The sequence below is a fragment of the Suricata suricatta genome, chromosome 6 (assembly GCF_006229205.1).
Source record: "Suricata suricatta isolate VVHF042 chromosome 6, meerkat_22Aug2017_6uvM2_HiC, whole genome shotgun sequence".
NCBI lineage: Eukaryota > Metazoa > Chordata > Mammalia > Carnivora > Herpestidae > Suricata > Suricata suricatta.
Genome location: NC_043705.1, coordinates 43,563,324 through 43,583,781, shown reverse-complemented (window position 1 = coordinate 43,583,781; position 20,458 = coordinate 43,563,324). Strand labels below are relative to the sequence as shown.

General features: G+C 37.3%; 1 protein-coding gene across 6 annotated transcripts in view; it reads right to left on the bottom strand.

Annotated features, from left to right (window-relative positions):
• The window catches only part of IPO11 (importin 11), a 204,800-nt gene that overhangs the window by 161,742 nt on the left and 22,600 nt on the right, over window positions 1-20,458 (bottom strand). For all 6 annotated transcript variants that reach the window (XM_029942304.1, XM_029942303.1, XM_029942302.1 and 3 more), the window contains 2 exons: window positions 12,438-12,581; window positions 8,068-8,168 (listed from right to left, as the gene is read on the bottom strand). In XM_029942304.1, coding sequence (XP_029798164.1) covers window positions 8,068-8,168; window positions 12,438-12,575 — 239 coding nt within the window. In that variant the 5' untranslated portion in view covers window positions 12,576-12,581. The remainder of the gene's footprint in view (window positions 1-8,067; window positions 8,169-12,437; window positions 12,582-20,458) is intronic.

Genomic DNA, 20,458 nt, shown 5'->3' with positions numbered 1-20,458 from the left:
TAGCAAAAGACAAGGATGAAGACTATTCACTCTTATTAGAGTATATACATTTTGATTTCTGAAATATATGAATATATTGTTTAAAACTTCAGTTTTAAAGGCCTCATATTAAGGTTTTCCCTTCCGGCAGTGATAGAGTAGATGGCATCAAGATGAATCGTCTCAGTAAGATCAGCTATACAAGTTCTACACAACTTTTTGTTTTTTAAGTATTAAGGCATCTCTATTGAGTAGAATTGTGTCCCTCCAAAAAAAATATGTTCAAGTCTTAACCCTAAGTACCTGCGATGTGACCTTATTTTAAAACTGGGCACTTGCAGATGTAATCAAGTCACAATAAGGTCATAACAAATTAGCGTGGGCCCTGATCCCATGACTGGCGGTGCCTTTTACAAGGAAATAAAAATATGGACAGACATGAAAGAAACATGTGAAATGAAGGCCTTGTGACAATGGAGGCAGAGACTGGGATATAGCTGCAAGCTAACAAACACTAAAGATTGCAAACCACAACCAGGAGCTAAAAAGAGAAAAGGAAAGATTCTTCCCTAGGGCCTTCAGAATAAGCAATGCCTTGACAAGCAACTTCACCTTAGACTTCTAGCCCCCTGAACTGTGGGACAACACAATTCTGTTGTAATCTACCCAATTTCTGGTAGTTAGTTATGGCAGAATGAAGAAACTAATGCAGCATCTAGAAACAACGTAGGCAGCCATAACTTGAAAGAAGAAGGGTCTAGAAAAAAAGGAGAGGAATTGTGATGAACCGGAACATTTCCCCTGGAGATACCTGCCCGTAAGAAATCAAAGTGAAAGCAGGAACTACATGACTCATGAACTAAGAGATTCCAGCAGGCCTCAAGGGCTGAAAAGGCAAACATGGAAGCTCAGGGCCAACCAACAAGGCAATACTTGGTAAATACCCAAAATTGCAGCTGAAACCCCACGAAGGCTAAAATTTCGAATTATGAGTAATCCAGAAAGATGGGGTGCCTGGGTGACTCGGCTGGCTAAGCGTTTGACTTTGGCTCAGGTCATGATCTCACGGTTCATGGATTCAAGACCCTCATCCGGCTCTGTGCTGACAGCTCAGAGCCTGGTGCCTACTTCAGATTCTGTGTCTCCCTCTCTCTCTGCCCTTCCCACTGCCTGTCTCTCCTCTCAAAAATAAATAAAAACATAAATTAAAAAAAAATAAAGAAGAAGAACAAACCACAAATAAACCACCCCCAACTAAACCAAGGTTGAAGTCATATTCTATTTGCCTGCCTGGAAAAAATTAAATTCTCTCTAAAGAAAAATAACAAAATCCCAAGCCTCTCCAATTCTCCCTAAACAATGTTTAGCATGCAGTCAAAAACTTGTTAGGTATATCAACAAAACTCTAAAACTGATAAACCTCTAGCAAGACTTATCAAGAAAAAAAGAGAAAGAACTCAAAATTACAAATGAGAGAGGAGAAATAACAAACACCAGAGAAATACAAACTTAAGAGATTATTATGGAAAACTATAAAACTATGGACAACCTAGAAGAAATGGATAAATTCCTATAAACTTATAAACTACCAAAACTGAAACAGGAGGGAATACAAAATGTGAACAAACTGATAGCCAGCAAAGAAACTGAGTCAGTAAAAAAAAACAAAAAAAAACCCTCCCAATAAACAAAGACCAGGACCAGATGGCTTCATAGACAAATTCTACTAAAGATTTAAAGAAGAGTTAATACCTATTCTTCTTAAATTATTCCAAAAATTAGAAATGGAAGGAAAACTGTCAAATTCATTCTGTGAAGCCAGCATTTACCCTGGTAACAAAACCAGATAAAAGACACTACAAAAAAAAAGAACTAGAAGTCAATATCCCTGATGAGTACGAATGCTAAAATTTTCAATAAAATACTAGGAAACCAAATTCAACAATATATTAAGAAAATCATTCACCATGATCAAGTGGAATTTATTCCTGGGTTCCCAGGGTGGTTCCATATTCTCAAATCAATCAATGGGATACACCCCATCACTAGGATAAAGTATAAAAACCACATGATCATTTCAACAGATGCAGGAAAACCATCTGACAAAGTACAACATCCATTCATGATAAAAAAAAAAAAACCTCAAGAAAATAGATTGAGAGAGAACATACCTCAACATAATAAAGGTCATCCATGAAAAATCCACAGCTAACCTCACTGTTAATGGGGAAAAACTGAGAGCTTTTCCTCTAATGTCAGAAACAAGACAGGGACGTCCAGTCTCACCACTTTTATTCAATGTAGTACTGGAAGTCCTAGCTACAACAATCAGACAACAAAAGGAAATAAAAGGCATTCTAAGCAGTAAGGAAGAAGTAAAACTTTGACTACTTGCAGATGACGTGATACTATATATAGAAAATCCAAAAGACTCCTCCAAAAAATTGCTAGAGCTGATAAATTCACTAAGATTGCAGGACACATATCAATGTACAGAAATCTGCTGCATTTCGGCATCAATGATGAAGTCGCAAAAAAAGAAACTGAGAGAACAATCTCATGTACAATCACACCCCTAATAGGGATACCTGGTTGGCTCAGTCCAAAGTGCATAAGACTCTTGATCTCAGGGTAGTGAGTTCAAACCCCATGTTGGGTGTAGAGATTTAGACAAATATTCTTTTTAATAATAATAATATTAACAACAACAAGTTACCTGGTAGTAAACTTAACCAAAGAGGTGAAAGACCAGTACTTCGAAAACTATAAAACACTGATAAAAGAAATTCAAGACAACACAAAGAAATGCTTATGTACTGGAAGAATATTCTTAAAATGCCTTTAGGACCCAATGCAATCTACACATTTAATGAAATTCTTATCAAAATAACACCAATATTTTTCACAAAACTATAAGTGACTCCTCCCCAAGGTAGAGATGAAGATAACCACACACAGGGCAGATGTGAGCTCTGACTGCAGGCCCCGCCCACCAACAAAAGCTTCTCAGGGGACTACACAGGAAGTGTCCTGAAGTTAGTGCTACTGGATCTCTGGCAAATGCCTGGTCTAACGCAATTCACGCCCACAACAGCCCCGGACTGGGCCACAACAACAAAGATACCAAACCCTGTGCACAACACACAGAATAGAGCCATTGTAGATGACTGACCAAACACAGCTCAATCACAAGAGTAGGGTGCACACAACACACACAGGTGCTACCACTGAGGCTCCATGTTCTGGTGAACGGGCACTACAGGGGACCACAGGACCTCTTCTTCATAAGGCCACCACTTTCACAATCAGGAGGGTGGATGACTTTCCTACACACAAAAATAGATACAGAGAGTCCGACAAAATGAGACAGGAGAATGGTCCCACATGAAAGAACAGGACAACATCCTAGCAAGAGAGCTAAATGAAATGAGATAAGTAATATCCTTAATAGACAATGAAACCAGGAGCTGGTTCTTTGAAAAGATCAACAAAATTGACAAACCTTTAGCTAGACAAAAAGAGAGAGAGAGAGAGAGAGAGAGAGAACTCAAAATCATGAATGAAAGAGGAGAAATAACAACCAACACCACAGAAATATAAAGTATTATAAGAGATTATGAAAAATTACATTCCAACAAAATGGACAACTTAGAAGAAATGGATAAATTCCTAAAAATATAAAACCTCTCAAAAGTGAGTCAGGAATAAATACAAAAATTTTTGAAGACCGATTACCAGGAATAAAATTCGATCTGTAATCAAACAACTCCTTCCCAACAAGCAGAAGTCCAGGACTATATAGGCGAATTCTACCAAGCATTTAAAGGTAAACATTAACTTTAACATATTAAAGTTAATACCTATTCTTCTCAAACTATTTCAAAAAAGAGAGGAGGGGAAGCTTCCAAATTCAGTCTTTGGGGCCAGAAGTACAGATACCAAAATCAAATAAAAACACTACGAAAAAAGAGAACTATAGGCCAATACTTCTGATGCTTACAACTATTTCCAATACAACAACAAAGAAATATTGAAAGAAAAAAGCAGAACAAGGTATATACCATGCAACCATAAGATGGGTGACGTGCCTCTATCAGACAAACTATGCTTGATGCCATACACATTACTAGAAATAAAGAGGAATATTTCATAATTAGGACAAGGTCAGCTCTACAAAAAATGTAGTAACATTTAACTTATATGAACCTAATAAAATAGTCCTGATATATAGACAGAAGAAACAGAAGGTAAAAAAGAAATGGCCAAATCCTCACTCCTGTTTGGAGATTAACATATCTGTCCGAGAAAATAATGAAAAAAGTAGCAACAAAATCAGTAAGGATATAGAAGATGTGAACAGCATAACTGACAAATTATGGCAAAACACACATTCCTTTCAAGGGCACAGAAAACATTTACCACATTACCATATACTGAGATTAGAAAACAAGACCACACATTTCAAAGGATGAAATCCATAACCAAAAAAAAACCTAAAAAGCCCCACATGCTGGAAATTAGGAAGTATACTTGTAATTAATCCATGAGTATAAAAAGAAATCACAGGAGGAATTCTAAAATCTTTTCAACTGAGTGGTAATAAAACTAAAGCTAAGATTACAAGAGAACACCTAATGTTTTAAATGCTTCTATAAGAAGGAAAACTAGAACGAATTATCTATGCTTCCATTTCAAAAAACGTCAAATCCAAAAGAGTAAGAGAAAGTAGTAACAACTAAAGCAAAGCTAGGCCACAGGACAACAGAGAGCCCAGAACAGATCCTTACCTATGCAAGGCTTGATTTATAACAGGGAATCACTGAAACGTGCTGGAGAAAGAATACCTGCGAAGCCTCACTCCACGTGCACACCTAACGAAGAAATCACTTCAAGACAGATAGTCCGCCTAAACGTGCAACATGAAACACACCTGCTAGTGGCAAGCACAGAATATTTTCATAATCATGGCCTGAGCAAAAATTTTGTAAATGGGCCTCAAAAGAATTAAATATAAAAGTAGCTAAGTTGAAACTCATTAAAATTAAGAATTTCTCATCAAAAAACACCTGTAAGAAAGTGAAAAGGCACATGACAAAGGAGGAGAAAGTATTTTCAATATGTATTTTCAACAAAGGACCTAAGTCCAAAACATATGAAGTCCCAGAAATCAGTAAGATAACCCATTTTTTTTATGTACAAATGACAGACCCTTCATAAAACAGGATATTCAAATAACTAATACATATATGAAAAAGATACTCATTGTTGATCAGAAAAAATGAAAAATTTACCAAAATGACAGGTAAGACCAAGTGTGCTAATGAGAATGAGCAGCAAACGTCAGCAGTGCGTGCCCCGTGAAAGTGTCAATTCGTATGAACACTATGAAAACCAGCTGATGGTACCTACTACAGCTGAACATGACCAAAAAATGCACACTCACGTGCAATGAGATACACAAAAGAGTTTTCAAGAAGCATTACTATTAATAGTAAAAAACTAGCACAACCTGAATGTCCAACAGCAGCAGAATAGAGACAGGCTATGTTCCTGAAAAGGCCATGCTTTACTTCTACCAAGAGTGAACTTTTCAGGCAACTACAATGGATAAATCTCACAAATCTAACACTGAATAAAAGCCATACACACACAAACAACATAATATAAGATTTCCATCTGTGCTAAATTCAGAAACAAGTAAGGCTAATAATGTATGGTAAGGGATGTCAAATGTTGCTGCGGAGGGTTGGATGGGTGACTGTCAGAGACAGGAGGAAGGCTTCTAGGTCCGACTAATGTTCTACCTAGTTCCAAGCGCTAGTAACATGGATGTGCTCACATTATAAACATGAAAACTGTACCCTTCATTTGTCCACTTTTTCCAATTATGTTGTATACTATACTTCAATAAAAGTTTCTTTAAACCTTAACTGTGACTTACTCCAGGTGAGTAAACAAATGAGAAAAACAAGATTAAGATAAACATTCAGGTGAAAGAGTCAAAGCCTAATACAAGTCTAGGCTTTACAGTGAGAAATGATCTCTTTAATTCTTTTATGACTGTGCTTTACTTTCCAACTTAGATAGCTCCCTTCTATCATCAAAACTATGAAGTAATGTTTTCTCCTAAAATGCTTAGCTTCAAGCTGGAAGTTCAAGTTTTCTTCTATGCCAGGAAGCTAGGCTCAAGTGTTTTCATAATTTTAACTAAGAGAATAATTAGCTACCAAGATAGAGAATATACCAAAAACATATACATATCAAAGAAACAAGACACTAACCTGGAGAAAACTCACGTCTTTAGCAATTATCCACTAATGGTTAACACTGCACCTTTAATTTCATGCACATGCTATCATTAGATGAACTCAGATTAGTTTTCAAGCACAAAAGGCACAGCATCTAATTAATTAGGACCCAGTTAAAGTTGAATTGTACATAGCAACAATCTATAAATTCAAATTAATCCTCATTCCACGAAAATAGTGGTAGGAGCAGGAGCTACAGAAGGTGAAACTTAGATAAGAACACAAACAAGTAGATGTTTTAAATGTATTTAATTTAAATGAGCTCTATAACAGTGTTGCTCCCTTGCTGCCTTTCTAGAAAAGTACATCCTTGCTCCCTCTCCACATTCATCTCCATTCCAGGTTATATCTCAATAAATACTAAAAGAAAAAGCTTGGGATTTAACTACTTAATACCAGATGTCCCCCTTAACTTTTCATATTTAAACTAAATTCCCGTTTTTAATTGTTTACATGAAAGTACGATCTGAAATGGTGAATCTTCCTTTAATTCTACCTTCCAAAATTGTCAATTGTAACTACATCCTTCATACAACTGGTAAAACAAAATGAATTTTCAGAGTTCTCTAAAATTTAGTAGGACAGAGCAGCAGAAAAATGTGCACTGCTGCCATTGTTCCAAAAACTCAATAATACTCAATTTCTCATCACTAAATACTTCATAGCTCTCAAAATTATGAATTCTAAAGTAAGAGAAAATGTTTACTTTATACAACAGTGTCCTAAGAGCAGCCTTAAAATATTCTAGTTGTTTTGGAGCGCCTGAGTGGCTCAGTTGGTTAAGTGTCTGACTGACTTCGGCTCAGGTCATGATCTCACAACTCAGGAGTTAGAGTCCTGAGTCAGGCTCTGTGCTGAGAGCTCAGAGCTGGAGCCTGCTGCAGCGTCTGTGCCTCCCTCTCCCCCTGACCTTCCCCCCACTGATGCTTGCTTGCTTGCTCTCTCTCAAAAAAATAAACATTAAAAAATATTGAAAAAAAAAAGAAGTACTCAGACAAGTTTATTTTTTTAAGGACTAATGAATGTAAAGAACATAAAGAGCTATAGTGCCATCTACTGGGGAACAAAGACTACATTACTTCTTTGGCAAAAATCACTATATTTTATCAAATGAATTCCAGAGTCATGTCTATACTGCATTTCTATTAATTACATAACATACAATTAACTATCAAGAGAAATCTGTTCACTTAACCATCTACAGAGCAGTTACAACTCAGTCTGAGGGGATGACAAATGTCTACTATCCTATTCCCACCACAAAGGAAATTATGCAGAAGACTTAGAAGGTAAAATCCTGCTGGCTCAGAAGTGACCTGGGATTTCCTTCTCAATAACTTTTTTTCAAAATCTTAACCTCATACTTCTCTTTAAAAAAAAAACGGGGGGGGGGGGACATTTTTTAACATGATTTATTCACTCAGCATTTTTGTGCCCATAAAATTAGATATCCTCAAAAGGAAAGGACAACAAGAAATCCACAGCCTCCGTCTCCAAATAAAATAAAACTCGTGGAGAAAAGCAGTAATATGAATACTGACTTATATAGCACCTTTACTTCTTCAATTGTTAACAAATTTTTCTTTTAAATATCAAATGCTTCAAGAAAGTGAATGCCATCCAATCCAGGGAGCTTCCATACACTGTTCCAACTTCAATACGTATGCTGAGCAAGCACAAATGCACTCTTTCACATAAAGAATAAAAGTTAACAGGGACACGTGTATGCCTCCCTCCTCTGGAAAGGATTATGTAGGCCAGGGAGAGTGACAGAACTTACTGAGGTGCCACACGTCTCCAGTAACGATCAATTCCATTCTTAAAATACAGCACAGCAAGCCACCTTACATTTATATCCAGAGTGTGGTTTGTGAAAATATTCTGCAAAAAACCAAAAAACATAGTATTAAAATGCACATAAGTTCAAGTATGTCATAAGTTTACCCAAAGTGAAGTATGGATAACACTTTAAATGTTTCACTTAAGTTTTATCACAACAGAGAACATATTTTCTAAATATCTATTAGCTCCAGAGTTCTACGAAAGCACATGTGATACAAGTAGGTTCATTTTTTAAGCTGAGTAATAAATATTTGGGATTCATTTAACTAGTCTAATTGCAGGTATGTCTGAAAATTTTCCTAATAAAAAATTAAACTCAGAAAAAAATAAGCCTAATTATATATCACACCTACACACACACACACATAACCCTGAAATATCTATCTTCTCAAAAAAAAAAAAAAAAAAAGTAGACCCACCAAAGCATACATTCAAAGATTCTAAGGAGTCAAAGCCCTTGGATCATGAGCACATGCTATGAAAGGAGCTATTTCAAAGTATTCTCTTATCAAAACAAATAAAGCTTACAAAGAAATGTGACAGTAGAACATTAATCGAAATACAGGCAGTTCTTGCTTTGCAGACTCACAGGAGATCATGCTATTGTGCAAGTAAACCAGGCAACAAGATCTTAATAATCAAGGAGAAAATTACAATTGTTTTGTGACCTTTACACATTTTTACCCCAAAAACTATTAAAATTATCAAAAATTCATAACTAACACTTGTATATGGAAATAAAAGTACAACAAATATTGACACTATAATTTAAAACCTCATGAACACAGAATTAGAGTGTTTTATTTCTTTTTTTTTTTTTTAGTGTTTATTTTTGAGAGAGAGAGAGAAACAGCAAGCAGGGGAGGGGCAGAGAGAGAAGGAGACAGAGAATCCAAAGCAGGCTCCCCACTGTCAGCATAGAGCATGATGCAGGGCTTGAACTCACAAACCACAAACTTGTGACCAAAGCTGAAGTCAGATGCTCAACTGACTGAGCCATCCAGGCTCCCCTAAAGTCTTTTATTTCTTTTTTTAACATTTTTTAATGTTTTATTTATTTTTGAGAGAAAGAGAGACAGTGTGAGCAGGGGAGGGTCACAGACAGAGAGAGACACAGAATCTGAAGCAGGCTCCAGGCTCTGAGCTGTCAGCACAGAGCCTGACGCAGGGCTCTAACCCACGAACCGTGAGATCATGACCTGAGCTGAAGTCGGACCCACCCAGACACCCTTAAAGTCTTTCATTTCTTTATAAAAAATTTATCTAGGATAGTGGATGCACAGGGGAAACAATGAGTATCTTAAGTGACTGAAACTGCACTGCACTTTAGACCAAAAACGTCTCAGATCTCCAGAGGTGAACTTTTAAATTACACAATCTTGTGTGGGAAAACCTCAATACCAAAAGCAATGATGCGGACATATGTTCCTTATTCCAGAAAAACGTTACATGTAAACTATAAAAAACAGGTTGGTTTTTAGAAATATCCCATTTTTAGAAAATCTTGTACATACCAGAAATAAAAAAAGATTACAAAGATAGTTGTGTAATGTCCATTTATTCCTTAACACCCATGGCAGAGACCCTCTTTAGGGTGTCCTTTGCCAAAGAAGGAACGGACTTCTCTCACCACATTAACCACATGACATGTCTACCTTCCACAAAACACTGAGTCATAAATACCTGTGGAGCAAATGAACAAATGAATGGAAATAATGTGGGAATACTATGGAAAGTTAGTGGATATCTGCCTGCCTTGCCTAAAGTTAGTGAACCAAGAAAAGTCAAGCTGCAGGAGTCCATCCCAGCAGAAAGATCCCTAAGTATTTTTTTTTTTAACATTTATTTATTTTCGAGAGACAGAGAAACAAAAGTGTGAGTGGGGGGAAAGGAAGAGAGAGAAGGACACACAGAATCTGAAGCAGGCTCCAGGCTCCGAGCTGTCAGCACAGAGCCCAATGCGGAGCTCAAACTCACAAGCCTGAGATCATGACCTGAGCCAAAGCTGGCTGCTTAGCCAACTGAGCCACCCAGGCGCCCCGATCCCTAAGTGTTTTGAAGAACAAGACAGGAAAACAAGTCTGAGGATTAGGAATACAAATTTTCCACCTCCAAACTAGGAAGAACAGCTAAGGCTACAAGAGATTAAAAGTGCCAAGACAGAGAGTTCAGAAAAAAAAAAAATTCCTGCCTGTAACTTTAATTTTTCCATAGATAATAATCTATTCCGTCTAAAAGAAATTTTACTATCCCTTTAAGAAGAAAAGTAGAGCTAGTAAATATAAAAACAAAAGGCTTAGGCACCTGGTTTTAACAATTTATAACTGCACAAAAAGCAAACCGTTAATCAAGCAAGCTGTTGGTTTTTTTAAGGTCCAGGAGTAACCCAAATAAGAAACACCACAAGTATTTTATATTTTGGCCTGAAAAAACACAAGGCTCATTATACAGTATATTCATTTAAAAAAACATATGAAGAATAAAGATACTCAGAAATATTCTAAAACTCTATAATGTACACAAATTTCACAAACATGATAATAGGGTTATCCAAATAAGGAGAGAATATTATCTTTAGTATCTTTAAAAATCAATCGGTTTTTTATTTTTTATCAATGCTTTTTACCTATTTTACTGAGCCAAACACCCAACTTTCACTTATACACAGAATACCAAATATGACTCTAGATATGACCAGTATCTTCTTATAGTTAACAAGTAACTCAAGCATTTTAGCCATGTAGTCAATAATATACACATCAACTCTTATAATCTTCTGTTTTTTACAAGATATGGTAAATCAGGGGCACCTGGGTGGCTCAGTCAGTTGAGCGTCTGACTCTTAATTCTGGGCTCACGTCATGATTCCAGCATCTTGGGATCAAGTCCTGTGTCTGGCTCTGAGCATGAAGCTTGCTTAAGATTCTCCTTCTCTCTTTCTCTTTTCTCTGTCTCTCGCCCACCCAACTCTGCCCTTCTCCCGCCCTAACTCTTCATGCTCTCAAATTAAAATAAAAATTTAAAAAAAGATACAGCGAACAGTTTGTTCTGCATTTACAATTGTTAGCCTTACAGCCCTTACCAAAATAAAAAAAAAAACACGAATCAGAGTTCCAAAATTTTCAGGAAAGGAAAACAATAGTAAAGACTGTTAATACAAAAAGACATTCTTTTATTCTGGCATTGCAAAAGTAATTTTGATAAGCCTAAAGCTTTGAACTACTAGAAAAGTTTAGTTAAAGCATATATTGTTAATTATTATACTATTTTCCATAACACCCAGAAGATCAAATGTGTCAAGAAAATGAAATTTTTAGATGGATAAAAGAAAACCATGTGTTAAAGAAACACAGTGAGTAGGGGTGCCTGGGTGGCTCAGTCAGTTGAGCATTATACTCTTGATCTTAGTTCAGGTCATGATCTCATGATCCCTGAGTTCAAGCCCCACAGCCAGCTCTATGTTGACAGCATGGAGCCTGCTTGGGATATTCATTCATTCATTCATTCATTCATTTATTCATTCATTCATTCTCTCTCTCTCTTCTTCCCCCCTGCTTTCTATCTCTCCCCCGCCAATCTCTCTCTCTCTCTGTGCCCCTTCCCCAGGCTCTTTCTCTCCCTCAAAATAAATAAACAAACATTAAAAAAATAATAATAATAATAATAATAGGGGCGCCTGGGTGGCTCAGTCGGTTAAGCCTCCAACTTTGGCTCAGGTCAGATCTCACATTCGTGGGTTCAAGCCCCGCGTCAGGCTCTGTGCTGACAGCTAGCTCAGAGCCTGGAGCCTGCTTCCGGTTCTGTGTCTCCTTCTCTCTCTGACCCTCCCCCTCTCATGCTCTGTCTCGCTCTGTATCAAAAATAAATAAAACATTTTAAAAATAATAATAATAAAATAACACGGTGAGCAAAGGTAGACTGAAGCTGCAGTAGAGAGACCTGAACAACTCTGATAACATAAATTAACTGGGGCAATAATAAACACAAAACATGCAAGTCACCATAAGCATGACAACGTTGAAGACAGTTTCCATCCTAAATAAGTTGATTGTTGAATAAATAATTGAGCGGGATATTGGTAATAGTTGCTCAGAAGGCAGGGCACTTCAATTATTTATTCAACAATCAACCAACATGTCAACACCCTCATGCGGCATGCCCTGAATTAATAAACAGCAGTGGCAATGACAGCCAAACATCTATATCAGTTTCACTAAAGTAACCACCAATATAAGTAGATACTGAGAAGAATTAAAATAACGGTGTCTCATTTTATTAAAAATGGCAAACTCTTTTACAACAACTTACCAACAACACCGAATAGAAACCTGGCTGTGTCTCCCACTGTTTCAACTGCTCCTCTGCTGGTTTCAGCACAGCAGTATCCTGACTGGTGGCCTGTGTTAAGACCTGAAGAACGACAGTGCTGGCACTATTGAGATCCATGGACACCTGGTAACGATAAGTTAACATGCTTGGATCAACATTATACATAAAAAATTAACAGTAACATAAACGGAGAAAAAGCTTCAACGTTCAGAATTACTTCTGTACTTCAATCATTTACCCACTCTGGCATGTTTCTGCTGGATGTCTATTTTTTTCTATGTACCATCCGCATAGTCTAACTTAGAATTCTGGTAATTCAAATCACTTTTGCTTAAATCAACTTATTTAGGATGGAAACTGTCTTCAACGTCCCATAAATAGGAAGTAAAAGTAAATTGCAAATAAGAAACCCATACATAAAAACCAAAGAACTAAAATATGATTAAATATCATTGTCTGCTTAAGACTAAGTATAATAACTTCTTAGATTTTAAAAGGAGAGTATTGTTATACGAATTTACCACTTTATCCCTAGTAAGATCAAAGGAAGAACAATGAAAAATAAATTCTTTGACTCGTTGCTAAGTAGCTCATAACATCATTTTATATGCCATCCATAATATGTGTTCACAACATTTTCTAAAATTTAAAAGACAAAGGTATATTCAAGAAATACTGTGCAGGGGCTGGGGGGGGATGAACTAAATCAATAAACATAAAGTATAATATAAAAACATAAACCCTAAGTCAGAAAGGATCTTAAGGGCTGGATCATCTAATCCTATACCAATATCTGAAGCCATTCTAAAATAAGGCTTAGCAATTTATTGAATTTTCTAGCATTGTTTTTAATTTTCCCCAAATAGTGTACAATTACATACTTACCCAAGTATGTATAATTGTAAACAATACACTTATATGAAGCATGTAAGATTAAAAGGGAACGCTAAAAGTATATAGAAAATAAATCTCAAAGCAGAAGTGACTGAGAATTAGCCTTGTGATTGTAGTTCTATCTAAAACTGGAGACTGTTCCAGATAGTAAATATATGAAGGTCACTAACCAATAAATATAGCCAAAGCAAACATGTCCTAAGAGGTGCAATTAAACTGCAAAGACTAATGAAAAGGGGAAGACCCAAATGCTGACTCAAGAAATGACACAAAATATTAAACTTTTCAAGGAAAACTGACCATTTTAAAGCTATGTGAGTAAAGCAGGACTAAGATACAATAACCGGAATACAAAATACTACCATTTAGCAATGAAAGTAGACTAAGATTTTAAATTAGTAGTCTGTTCTTGTCTGTATTTTACAACTGACCAGGATGCCTTGTAAACATAAACTGCCTCCCACACTTACCTGGAGTTCATTCCTTCAACAATGTAAGCCTCTGTGTTCATTATCACTTGAAAACAACTGAATGAATTTTCACTCAATTTAGAGGGCTTATTGGTAATGTATAATTTCAAACAAAGGCTATCTAAAAGAAATTTACTTTAGGGAGACCTTAGAAGATATTTTAAAGAGATGACAGTATGATTTTCTAAGAAAAATATAATGCAAGCCACAAAAGCAAGCCATGTATGATGTATGCAATTTTACATTTTCTAGCAACCAGATTAAGAAGTAAAAAAATGTGGAATTATTTTTATATTATATTTAACTCAATATATCCCAAATATTATCATTTTAACATATAATCAGTATTTTGAAAAAACTAATTTAGATATTTTACACTTTTTTAAATACTAGGTCTTCAAAGTCCTGTGTTATTTTACATCTAAAGTACATTTTTTTTAAATGTTTTTTTATTTATTTTTGATACAGAAGAGACGGAGCATGAGAGGGGGTGGGGCAGAGAGAGAAGGAGACACAGAACCGGAAGCAGGCTCCAGGCTCTGAGCTAGCTGTCAGCACAGAGCCCGACGTGGGGCTCGAACCCACCAACGTGAGATCTGACCTGAGCCGAAGTCAGAGGCGCAACCGACTGAGCCACCCAGGCGCCCAGTACATCTTATTTTGAACTAACCACATTTCAAGTACTCAACAGCCACATGTTGCAGCTACTGTGTTAGGGTAACTTTAAAAAAAGCCCTACTTTAGAAAAATTCTCCCCCAGTGAATGGACTGGCAACATCAGCATCAGCTCACAGAAATACAATTCTCGGGGCACCTGGGTGGCTCAGCAGGTTAAGTGTCCAACTTCAGTTCAGGTCATGATCTCACTGTTTGTTTGAGTTCAAGTCCCACATCAGGCTCTGTGCTGACAGCTCAGAGCCTAGAGCCCGCTTTGGCTTCTGTGTCTGCCTCTCTTTCAGCCCCTCCTCTGCTAGCACACTCTCTCTCTCCCTCTCTCTCTCTCTCTCAAAAATAAACATTAAGAAAATATATAGACAAATTCTCAATTCTCTAGCCAAACCTACATCATGAAAACTGGGGATGGAGGTCAAAACTGTGTGCCTTAGTAATAAGTTCCCCAGGTAAATCTTATCACTGTCCAAGTATGAGAAACAAAACTTTTGAACATCTACAACTGAGGTACACCTGAAAATCCAGCTCTGTGGCAATGCGGTGGACAAAATGGACAGTAGTTTCCATCATACATTCCTATAAAAGAAGAACAGACCAGCACTGATCTGTAGTCCTCACAAGGAATTGTCTAAGGCATGGAAAACACTAAATTCAGTGATTCTCCTCCAAGAAGAGCATCTGGCCAAAATAAAAATTTTTCTTTTCTTTTCTTTTCGAGAGAGAGAATGAATTTGTGAGCAAGGAAGGGACATAGAGAGAGGGAGACAACAGATTTCGAAGCAGGCTCCAGGCTCTGAGCTGTCAGCACAGAGCCCTATGCAGGGCTCAAATTCACAAAACCATGAGATAAAGACCTGAGCAAAAGTCAGACGCTTAAGTGACTGAGCCACCCAAGTGCCCCATTATCCCCATATTTTAGGTAGAAAACTAAAGGATCAGAGACCTTACCTTCCCCAGGCCACAATATGCTAAACAGCAGTGTCTGAACCTGAACAGCAAAGCCACTGGTCTTCATCAGTATCTAATACTGCCTCCCTCCAGGGACAAAACTGACAAGTCTATAGTCCCAGGAACCAAACAAAATACATGATATATGGCTTTATTGGTATTTGGTGAATAAAGAAAAGTGATCAATTTTGAACAAAAGAGTCCTTTACACTCACTGAACCACATGGCAGCTAATTAATGGATTTACTCAATAAAACTGCTGAAAGCCTGCAGTGTACCAAGCACTGGTCTAGGTGCTAGAATAAAGCAGCCAACAAAATAGTATTCCTGACTTCATGCTGCATACATTCTAGCAGAAGAAGGTATTTCTGTCAAAGAAAGAGAGGGAAAGAGGAGGAGTAATATGAAGAAAATACAATAATGTTAAATAAATATCAACTGCAAATGAATGTTACTTGTTTTTTTATTTTTGCAACAGACAGTGCCTACAGTGCAACAGACAGTGGGTGAGAGAGGCAGAGGTAGAGAGGGAGGGAGGCAGGAAGGGAGTTAAGTAGGTAGAGAGAGAGAGAGAGGGAGGGAGAGAGAGGATATTAAGTAGGCTCCATGCTTAGCACAGAGTCCAACTCAATCCCAGTACCCTGGGATCATGACCTAAGCCAATATCAAGAGTCAGACATTCAACCAACTTAGCCACCCAGGTGCCTCTGAATGTGTTACTTTAGACTGGGTGCTCAGGGAAGGCTTCTCTTAAGTAACATTTTTAAGAGACATAAAAAACAAAAGACCCAGGCATGCAAAGATCTGAAAGCAGAGCTCCAGACAGATGGGGAAAACAAATGAAAACAAAGCCTTAAGATTAGAAACAAACTTAAGAAGGCCGGTATGATTGACACTTAATGACAAAAGGAGACAGAACCAGATGAGGTTGGAGAAGAAGACAGGAACAGATCACGTGTGAGTTTGCAGGAGAAAAAAGTGTCTGGACTTTTACATATGTACCAAAAAAGCCACTAGAAGACCAAGTGAATATATGAACAAGAATATAATAAGAGAAAAACAGGGTGCATGGGTGGCTCAAGTCATACCAGTCTGGACCTTTCACAGCAAGGCAATCCTTAGTCTATGTACTTGTATCCTTTAGGCTTCACTTCACCCCCACCAGTCGCCTGTTCTGCAGGAAGCTGCTCGAGTTTCCAGCCCTACCACCCTCCAGGAGCTTGCTCCATCCAGACCTTCCACAGGCCTATATACTCTGGCCTTCCTCTCCCTGCTTTTGAACCTTGTTCCCAAGAAGCCCATATAGTCTCGGATAAAGATCTCAGTTCATATACTTCTGGAGAACAATTTTGTGCCAAGCACTATGATAGTTGTTAGGATGATAAGAATCAGAAAGGATCTCTTTCTCTACCCAAATTCTGGAAGATAATGTAGTGGGAAGCAGAGAGAACTATATTAATTATTAAAACAAACTGTAAAGGGTGGCTGGGGGGCTCAGACAAACTGTAAAGAGGTGCCTAGGTGGCTGAGCCAGGGAAGCATTGGACTTCAACTCAGGTCATGATCTCGAAGTTCATGAGCCTACTTCAGATTCTGTGTCACTCTCTGCGCTACTCATACTCTCTCTCTCTCAAAAATAAACAATAAAAAAAATTTCTTTCACTGTAAAAAATAAGATTCTAGAATACAAGTTAGAATCCAGTGTACTTTTTCCACAAAAACAGTATTATGACTGGTTCATCTGGAGGGTAAAAAGGCTTTGGGATCTGAGAAACAAACCACCATTCAGATCTTCTACTGGAAAGATGACTAAGTGCTAATTAACTTTTAAAGGAAGCTTTAAAAAGCAATCAGTTCCTAAATTGCAGATTAAATGCATCATCAACAATAAAGATTCAGGAATGACAGACCTATAACAGATTATTTAAAATACCACAATGCTAAAGCCTATTAAATTTTTCTAAAGATGTCATAACAAGCCTATAAAAGCAAATCTGGCATGTGGAATACTATCACTGTTTTTAAGAGGAAGGATTTAGAGTTATCAACAGAGCTGTCCAGGGTCAGGTGGCAAACTAGTACATGACAGAGTGAGGCCTGATAACCAAGTCTCCCGATCAAGAGCTCTTCCTACTGTAACATAAAATGTCATCACACCACCCTACTCCCCAACACCTACAAACACACTGTGTTCTCCCATAATAGGCTCCTGGAGGAAAGGTCAAAAAGATTCCTGAATCCCTAATAATTTAAAAGGATCATGTTTCTATGTAGTACGTATTAACAAAATACTCAATTGCAGAATTCTCTTGAAAGAACAGCAAAGGTAACAAATAGTGGCGAGAAATGTACTGAGACATTCAATCATAACACTACAGTAATAAACTTCATTTGGATAAAAGACAGACGACTTCCGGGGAGCCTGGCTAACTCAGTCAGTATAGCATGCAACTCTTGATCTAAGGGTTGTGAATTCAAGCCCCATGTTGGGTGCACAAGTAACATAAAAATAAAATCTTTACAAATAAAAGATGACCACTGACAACTGGTGGTCAGGTTAGAGGGTGGTACACTCAGAAAGCTAATCTTCAATACCCTTTTTTGGAATTAGAATATAGAAATTCTGTTATTTCCATCTGGCTGTGAAGAGACACATAGCTCATCTCAAAAAAAAAAAAAAAAAAGAAATCTGAAGACCTGACGTTAAATAGCAACAGATGAAAAGAGAAGGGGAGGGAGGGAGGGAGGCAAGTGGAAGGGATAGGAAGAGACAAATACTAACTAACTTGTGGGAAGAGCTAAAAGTATGTCTCTGAGAACTTGAAAGGATCTTCATGGAGACCATCACCAGATAAGCCTGAAGGCCAGGGAAGCAAGTCCCTCACAGTGGAAGCACAGGTATGTCTCTACTGTAGACAAGTTCACACAGAGTTAAAGAAATCCTCTGTGTTAAAATAATGGCTACCTAGGCTTCCTTATTAATAATGTACACAGTACAGAGTGCCGAGGTGACTTAGTCGGCTAAGCGTCAACTCTTGATATCAGCTCAGGTCTTTATCTCAGGGTCCTGATTTCAAGCCCCACATTGGGCTCCACACTGGGTGAAAAGCCTACTTAAAAAAATAAAAACATAATGCACACAATGAGGTTGCTCTGATTTTCATTAATGCACATTACTTCAAATTCATAAGCAAGAAAGATAGTGCTTATGAGTACTGTATTCGCTCTGAACTATAGAAGAGAATTATTAAAAATCTGCATGTAAATTCTTTTTCCCTAAGAACAATAATAGGAAAGGAGAAGGTACAAACTAAAGGAGAGGCATTTCAATCTTCTCATTATTTTACAATTTAGTCAGTTCAATTCATTCATTACTGGACTTACTGTAGTCTTTGATACTATTAAAGTCTAAACAACCTAGAAATAAGTGATCAAGAGCCTTAAAATACTCATACCCTATCAATGGGCTTTTTAGTTCCATTCCTTGAAGTTACTTTCCAAATTCTGGAAAAACCCAAAGTCCAAAAACATACAGATGTGCCTATAGTTGGAAACTTTGTAGTTTTCATTAAAAGAAACAATAAGGTACGGGAAAATTCAGCACCTCTGCCTGGCACCAACAAGCAGATTTCCCTGACCTGCAGCACTTTCACTGCAGCCATAATGATTTTCTACAGGCTATTATCTGTATTTGTCCTTAGTTTTGAAATGTGCCACACCAACAATAACTCCACACCGTTATTAAATAGTAAAGCTGTAAGTGAAATGACTTGGAAAAAAACCACAATAAAAATTGAAGAAAAATTTCAAAAACAAAAAGGGCTCACCCAATGAAATAATTTATTGAGGCATGGTTCAACAAAGGACGCTAAAACCATTAGGTGAAAGAACAACTTTTAAGAACAGAATATTCCCAGTGTGTTCAAATATCACCTACAGATGACTTGCTAAATTCAGTGAAGAAACAAACAGACCTTTAAAATGAAGAGATCTGTCAGTAACCAGCTCAACCAAGAAAACACACTTAGTATCAACAACAGCTGCACAACTTGACCTTAAGTGCCTCCTGATATGATGCAATAACAACCTTACCTCTAAAATACCAAATATCATCAGCCTTAACCACCACTCTAAACCCAACTTCAGATGGAAGGAACCAGAAGAGAGAGAAATGGTGCAAGGGTCACACTAGCCAACTTCAAGACTTACTGTTAAAGCTTCAGTAATCAAGACAGTGCAGTATTAGCAAAAAACAGACAAAGAGATCATAACAAATAGACCCCCTCTAGAGTTCCCAGAAACAGACCCCTCAATTGATCTTTAACAAAGAAGCAAAGGTAATACAATGGAGCAAAGGCAGCCTCTTCAACAAATGGTGCCACAACAACTGGATGGCCATATTCAAGAAAACTAATCCAGACAGACCTTAAACCCCTTCACAAAAATTAACTCAAAATGAATCATAGACTTAACAGTAAAACACAAATCTATAAAATTCCTAGAAGGGAACACAGAGCAAAACCTAAATGGGTTTTCTAAGATATAGTGATGTCTTTTTAGATTCAACACCAAAGACATAATCCATTTAATAACAACTAGTAAGCTGGACTTCATTAAAATTAAAAACTTCTGTAAAAGCCAGTATCAAAAAAATATGAAGACAAGCCAGAAACTGGGAGAAAATATTTCCAAAAGATATATCTGATTAAAAAAAAAAAACAGGGGCGCCTGGGTGGCTCAGTTGATTGAGCAGCTGGCTTCGGCTCAGGTCATGATCTCATGGTTAGAGGGTTCAAGCCCCGCATAGGGCCCTATGCTGACAGCTAGCCCAGAGCCTGGAGCCTGCTTCGGATTCTGTGTCTCCCTCTCTGTCTGGCCCTCCCCTGCTCACGCTGTCTCTGTCTCTCAAAAACAAATAAAAGACATTAAAAAAATTTAAAAAAACAAACAAAAAAACCCAAAACTATTATCCACAATATACAAAGAACTTGTGAAACTCAATGATAAAAAAAAAAA